Source organism: Puntigrus tetrazona, chromosome 1 (genome assembly GCF_018831695.1).
Source record: "Puntigrus tetrazona isolate hp1 chromosome 1, ASM1883169v1, whole genome shotgun sequence".
In the NCBI taxonomy this organism is placed as follows: Eukaryota; Metazoa; Chordata; class Actinopteri; order Cypriniformes; family Cyprinidae; genus Puntigrus; species Puntigrus tetrazona.
In genome coordinates, this window is record NC_056699.1 from 17422916 (window position 1) to 17430685 (window position 7770).

The 7770-nt window shown below is 37.5% G+C and overlaps 1 protein-coding gene across 1 annotated transcript in view; it reads right to left on the reverse strand.

Moving 5' to 3' along the window:
* LOC122348766 (protein Dok-7-like) overlaps window positions 1–7770 on the reverse strand; it is a 10289-nt gene that overhangs the window by 354 nt on the left and 2165 nt on the right. The window contains exons 3-7 of the mRNA XM_043244619.1: window positions 7082–7201; window positions 4107–4214; window positions 2359–3179; window positions 794–851; window positions 50–130 (exon numbers count right to left, since the gene is read on the reverse strand). Of these exons, the coding sequence (XP_043100554.1) occupies window positions 50–130; window positions 794–851; window positions 2359–3179; window positions 4107–4214; window positions 7082–7201 (1188 nt within the window). The remainder of the gene's footprint in view (window positions 1–49; window positions 131–793; window positions 852–2358; window positions 3180–4106; window positions 4215–7081; window positions 7202–7770) is intronic.

Below are 7770 nucleotides of genomic sequence, written 5' to 3' on the forward strand. Positions count from 1 at the left end.
GGCAGTGATCAGATGGTAACATACTATATAAGAGGGGCATTTCAATTACCATATTCTCCAGCTCTGAACTGTGGCCACCTGGACGCATCAGTCATAAATGCCATCTGCTCGTAATTGCCTTTTGGATCAGCTGAGCAGGACAGAAAACCAAGACTGAATCACGAGTAAGCCATTCATTTAGGAATCAACACACAGTGGGCTTCATTTATGCTCAGAAATCATTAAATTGTTAATCAGCAGAAAACAATCTGACTTGGCATATTGCACACACAAACATGAGATATCCAGTGACAACAAAGCATCGCAATTTCTCCTCGGGGTTACTATGTTTAGCTGTAACATGTCGATGCAGAGACTAGAATCACTTTATCAGTCGATAACAGACATGGAGGTCTGGTTGAAAGCTTTATGTACTTAGGGATGACAAAGACATGATGCACTTCCCGTTTAAATATACAGGTATAGTTACCTTACTAAAATATATCAGATGTGACATCTATGAATCACAAATGATCAACTTCAACTTGTGCGCAATTATAGAATACCCTCTTAAAGGAACTCTGGCACAACTGACTTGTAAACAACTCCAAATGAATCCCATTAACATATAAAAGATAACCAGTCACCGTTCAAATCCTTTCATTTAGAACAGCAAGCAGCAGGAACCGCTCACATTTCTGAAAACCTGCAGTACTCTGACAAAAAAAAAGTCTGCTTAGACCCTGGTGTGGATTTCAGCGCATGAAAATCTGAGCTTTATAAATGAGGCCCTTTAAAACTGCATAATGCTCACCGTCAGACTTTTGCTCCTCAGAGCTGCTTCTCATCTCGCACCTGCTCCTCTCCTCCATCTACAAGAAACGCAGAAGTGATTCAGAAATCCCAAAGCAGGAGCAGACTTGTTTAACGATGCGATTACTTTCTTTAAATTGACTAAACCTGCTATTTCGGCTTCTTCAGAAATATTTCAAAATCACTGTTGAACAAATCAAATACCATCGGTTCATACTGCTTACCACTTCAGCTGTTGCAGTTGTTAAATATATATGGAATTTTACACCTACACCTAGTACATGCCTGCAGATGTGCTTCGGGCAACAATAAGCAATTTACCACTACTGTACAAAAATAGTACTGAATGCTTTAAGCCACAGTGCTGAGAGTCAAATGTTTTTGATTCCCCCGAATAGAAAAACATTAGGATTTAATGTTTTAATAGCTTTTTATTGCATTCTCAGATCAGGTTGGAGCTTGTGGCGAGATGACAAACACATTTAAATTCATTCTGCAAACTGTTTGTGCCTCGCCACTGATGCATCGACATGATGGCTGAAAGTGAGACACAGACGGCTGGAACAGTCTTTGCATTGGTGCTGGATTCTGTGATTAGAGGAGTGCATAATGAAAAACTGATGCTCAATCAACACTGCCCTGATCTCTTGCAGAAGTTTGATTTCGATGGTAAAGTTTTAGTGCAAATCTAGGGAGCAGTTTGTCCACATACTTCGACAAATGATGCATTTAGACTCAATAATAGCTGATAATTTTTCCGGTTTAATCAAAGCACATTTGTTTGGGGGCAATCAGCTACACTGATTTGCATTGTTTGCTGTGTAATTTCTTCACAGAAGTTGACTAGGTTTCCATAGGCCATTTAGAGTATTTTAGTAAAGAGTTTTACCTTTCTGCAATGAATTGCTAAAAAAGTTGCATTTATGTTCATTTGTTCAAAATGAAAAATGTTGGTCAAATATGGTCAAAATGTTCATTTGAAAAGGAAATCTTTTGTAACTTTTTATTTATCAGAGAGTCATGAAAAAAGATTATTCTTATAGCAATAAATTAGCATATAGGAATAATTTCTGAATGATTATTTGACACTAAACACTTAACTAATGATTGCTGTCAGCTTTTCCAACACAGAAATAAATTACATTTTAAAATATATTAAAATAAAAAACAGTTATTTAAAATTGCAATAAAAATGTCACAATGTTATTGTATGTTACATATAATATATATGTATGCCCACCAATGCTGTGGTGCTAAAAACATAAAAAAATTCACTGGTTCTTGATATATCAACAATTCAATTTGTTAAAACTAAAAAGAGCAGGCTTAGACTCATTCAATCTGGAATCCGCCTACATTTGTTGCACTGTATATTTTCTGATTCAGTAAAAAGTTAATATCAAGAGTTCATATGAATCAGACTACGCTGATCTGCTTCATGCAGTAGATTCAGTAGGGCTTTTTTGAGGGAAACTCTTTAACAAAATGTTAGTGTGGTGTTCTATCCAAACCACTCACAGAAAAACACAAAGAGCAGAAAATTAACATGAAAACAAATCGTGTTACCTTTCCTCTCCCACAGTCAGGACAGATGGCTGGCTTTAATTGCAGTGTAGTGGCACCTTCAGGGGGCGGCGCTCCTTCACAGTTCAATCTCTGTGGGACAGTTTGTTTGGGGATGGCATCTGCAGGAATGCCTTCATGTCCCAGAGCTCCACATTCAGGCCTCTGTCCCTGGCTTTCAGCAGTCAAAAACTGTTCCTGACCGGAGGGCTGGTGTTGTAGGAGCCTGCGGGGGATGTCGTAATTCTGCAGAGGTGGAGTGGGAACCTGGTACATTTGAGCAGCCTCTCTGAGTGGACACACACACGGTTTGTGCTCAGGAATTAGTGGAATCGTCCTTACTGGAGTGTTGATAAGGGAGATAGAGTTTGAATTGGGGTTTTGAGGGAGGCTTGTTAAGGATCCAAACTCATCAGTCTCTCCATGCCCAATATCCATGCTACCAGTGTAGGAGGAGAAGCTTCCAGAATATGATGAGTGGCTTCCGGTGGCAATACCGCTGTCTGTTGAGCTCTGGCGGCCCGCCTCTTGAAGGCCTCTAGGGTGAGGAGGCTTGGATGGAGGACGGAGCCCTCCCATCATTGCTCCGTATAGACGCTCGTCACTGGACGTACTGACAGAACAAGCTGTACTCTTAGATCCCGCAACCCCTAACAGGGATGATGATGGTGATATTGGATCGACAGGGGTGGGGTGTCTGACTGGCTCAGACCATATCGCCAGACGGCTGCCCAGGCTGTTATCAGAATGACTGGCCTCGGAGGAGGAGCTGGAGATGCTCCGATCATCTCCTGCCAAGGAGGCGCCATAACTGAAAGTGGAGGCTGACCATTTAGACAAAGAGAGGATGGGATTAACAAATGATGGCCTGGAAACTGGCTTCTTGTATGCAATGTACACAAATTTCAACAAGGTAGTGACACAAAAAACAATGTTCAAAGGTTTGAGTTACACAATGATGTTTGGTGAACTTTTTGGTGGACTACAAAGGAGAACTTTTAAACAGTCTCTGTGCCACATTTTATAATATCTGTAAAGTATTATACGATTTGTGTGACAGACTGAACTTTACATCTATCACTACAATATGTTTTGGGTCTGACAACCAACAAGGCTAGTTCCATGGCTTTTGCATCACTTTTTGTATTAACTCAGTTGCTTATAAGCATGCCTTTTATTAACATACTAGCTGTTTATTTGTACTTATAATATTCCTTATCCTATCCAATATTTAAACTTAACAAGTACCTTACTAACTATTAATAAGCATCAAATTAGTTGCTAACGGTAAGAATTGGACCTTAAAATAAAGTGTGACCTAAAATAATTAAATATTTATTGTATGCTTATTTACTTATGTGATAAACAGATTCGAAATAAGCCATAGTATAAAATCAGTCGGCCATCAAATAAACCTCTTCAGAATTAAGTTTTAGGCTTTAGTTTGACAATAATCTTCCTTGCAAAACCTTGCCGTTTGACATAACGATAATAGCTTTTTCCCACACAAAGCATTAGAGTGGCTTTTATATGAAGGCTCTTTTGATCCTTTTATGTTGCTTTTATGGAGCTTGATGAATATTATGTACGATGCTTCAAAAATTACTATTTTGTGATCCACTAAAGTGCCGAGAAAATTTGTCAATTAGGACATATATTCATTTTTGGCTTAATTATTATTCCCGAAAACCTTTTTTTTTAACGTTTAAAAAAACGTTTGTATATATTTCATGTATGGCTTCTTGTATTACCTGCACTGCTGTGATGACTACAAATGGATAGCATGCTGAGCCGTTTCTCTAGCTCACTTGCCTCCTGGCTAATCCTGTCTTCTATAGATGATGGGTTAGCACTGGGATCTATGGAAACAGAATCTCATTAAATTTTAATTAAACTAATACAGTCAACATTTATCATTCATACGCACATGTTCCAACATATATCCTTGTGATCAAACAAACATGCACCAGACAGCAGCACTGATTTGTCTCTGAGCATTAAGTCATATATAATCCATCATTGTTGTATCACTGTCTCTGCTGGCAGAATTACTGGAGCCACTGGCCGCATTTATCAATTTCTACTGGTACATCACCGACACAGCCTCACAGTAATAATCTCTCACAAAAGCACTCACACACGTATATACACCCTCACAGGATGCTTTGAGACCTCCTTTTGAATATGGAAGAAGGTTAGTAATCATTCTCCCTCTCCCTCAGAATGAATCAGGACACTGAACACAAAGTGCTCAAATGAGACAATAAATCAGTCAGGGGAGAACAAATAAATAAAGGGGCTCGAAAAAAAAAAAAACAAGAGCAAAGAAACAGCAGAATATAGCATACAAAAGTTGATATACAGGCATAAAGACTAAAACTTTGATATACAGACTGCACAGTTTAGCGAGATATTTTTGGATATCTTACTAGCATGAAAAGTCAATTTAAAGTTTGCCTAACATAGTGCAACAAGCATTCTAGCAGTGGTAAAGAAAAAAGAAATAGAATGAAAAAAAAAATCTATATTTCACAAGCAAAAACTAAATTGCTTCAATACAGCAGTTCTTTAAACAACCGCAGAACATATTTGTGTTAAAATACTCTTTATACAGTTTGAATGCGCTGCTCGTTTTTGTGCATGTGCGGCTGAAAACAGTACAGAGAATGTGGAGATAAAAAGCTAAAAGAGCATTTGCCTTTTGCATATTTAAAGAAGTGTATATTGTACAATTTATCCGCTATGTGAAATTCCTCTGCAGAATACAGAATAAAGTGAGAAACTGAAAACAAGAGTGCTTCGGGTTGCACTTTATTTCACCAACTTACATGTACAGTGTATTTATAATGTAAATTCCTTAAGAAAGTACCGATAATTTAAGGTAGCTACATGGGTTAGGTTCATGGTTAGTACCTAGTATTAACTAGTTATTGTAATTACAATAATAAGATAGTAGAGTAGCAGGACTGTAAAATAAAGTGCTCCTTTGACTTGTGCACCTTATTTATCACTGGCAAACAGTTGAACAACCTTTACTAAATGTCAAAGGTTAAAATACATCAAGTGCACTTAATTAATAACACTTAATGACAGCCTGAAGAAGCCTGCGTCTCAGTATGGTGGATGACAGATGAGAACTTAATGTAACGTGGCATTACATTAATCTGAAAATTCAAAGAATGTGTTGTCATAAACATCGAAGTAAACAAACTTTAAAGCTCTTGATTTATATACTTCTACCTTCCTAAAGCAATCACTGGGGAAAAAAAGTATTGGAAAAGTTTTCAGCATGATTACAAAGTAAGCTATCATCATCGCCGTCATCAAAACTGTGCTGAAAATGATTGTGTTGTCGGTCCACAGAGAAATACAAAAAGATCTTTACCAATTTTGAATAATCATATTTTTAAGGTTGTGGTACACAACATCAATGTAATGAAAGGGAAAAAAATAACGCCTGTCAAAACAAACACAATACAGATCCCCCCTGTGAATGAGTCTATGTAAATGCGTGATCATTTAGCACACTTTTTTTCGAAAGCAGCAGTACATTTATTACAAGGAACAGCCCCAGGAGCAGCCTAGGCATAATAATAGGAGCTTTGCGGATCAATCTTTGTAGGGTTTGAGCTATCCTACACGCCATTTTAACTACAGCAGTGCTAATTTTAGCTACGAACCAAAGAAAAGCTTTGAGCCACTTCATATCCATATCCTTCTTACATGTTACTGACCGTGTGTCAGCTCTCCACAGGTTTCCGTTCACACAAATCATGGCAGCACACAACCTTTCTGCTAGACTGTATCATTTTAGCTCAACATCGCCGGCTCAGCGGCTCAATTAAATGATTCTCTGTGTTCCAGTGTGGCGGGTTGATCTATAAAATGATATGTCAAACTCATTAAGGTTTAATACACTATTATGCTTACGTGGTAAATCTATCTGGAATCGATCAATAAACTGAATGTGAACCTTGCATCGATTTTCAGGACAATAATTCAGTATTCGGGAAGTCATGTTAGGTTCCATTAAAAAGATGGCACCACACAGATATTATTATCCTCCGTCAAGATGGAGCCATTGAGTGCCTAGATTCAAAAAGCAACTGCCATTACACATTTAGACATTTTTGAACAACTCAAATGCTCAAACAACTCAAACTCATATGCTTATGAATTCCGAACAAAATTTCAATTTCTTTAAAATGCCTTGTCACCTTATAAATATTACATTACAATTGTGATTATGCATAATAATATTCTAAATCAGTACACAGCGGTTCATTTTTTATTGTTTATTTTAATTTCACATTTCTGAGAAGAGCACGCCTACGACTTGGCAGATATTCGATAATATAGTATATAATATATTGGGTTTTTTGATTAGATCAAATGCATGTCTAAATTAAAACGAAATGAAAAGAAAAATAAAAGGCTAATTTAAAAATGATTATAATCATTGCATACTCAGTCTTTGGAGTCCCAGAGACTCCAATTATGTATAAGTAGTAAATCTGAGCAGAACATGAGTGTTCTGGGAGAGATAACGAGAGAGAGGGAAACTTGACACCACGTATCAATCATACACAGAGCTTAGACACAGATATGCACACGCAACTGACAGCTCACGCACATCAAGCTAATGAGGCCAGCAATGAGGACATGGCAACTTTGAAATCTTTGAACTGAGATCTTACATCACACACCTCCACAAATATGAACTCACCTGGCAGGACTGGACGCAGTCCAAACGGCCCCCTGCTTGGCGATATGCCACGTACGATGCAATCGAACAAAAAACTGATCTGTTCTCCTTCGGCACATGCAAGGAAGAAAACACCAGCCCCTATAGAGACAGAGAGAAGAGAAATAGCTCCTTAATGTCTTGAGTCTGTTCAATTCAAAAGACATAATGCACCGAATTCAGATTGATATTAACTGTCCACAGCACTGAATCGAAGATTAGCTTCAGTAATGATCGCAAGATTATTACAAATGGGGAACAGCAAGCTATTTCAGCAGATGAGAACATTCACATTTCACGGATTCAGAATAAATGAATTATATTGACTAATTCAAAACAATGGAACCAAGAAAAACTCTAAAAGTTCATGCATAATAAATGCATTAGACATTCAGCCCCAGTTTAACAGACAAGGCTTAAGCCTAGTCCTAGACTAAAATGTAAATCTTGTTGTTTTAACTAAAAGAAACTTGCATTGGCTGATCTTAAAACATGTCAGTTAAGATGCACACCAGTAATAATTTTTACAAAAATGTTTACAAAAATGACTTAAATACCCTAATTAAACTGTGACCTAATCCTGGTTCAGGCTAAGCCCTGTCTATGAAACTGGACCTCAAGCTTTATTGTAAAGTGTAATCAAAGCCATGTTTCATGACTGATCTTATATA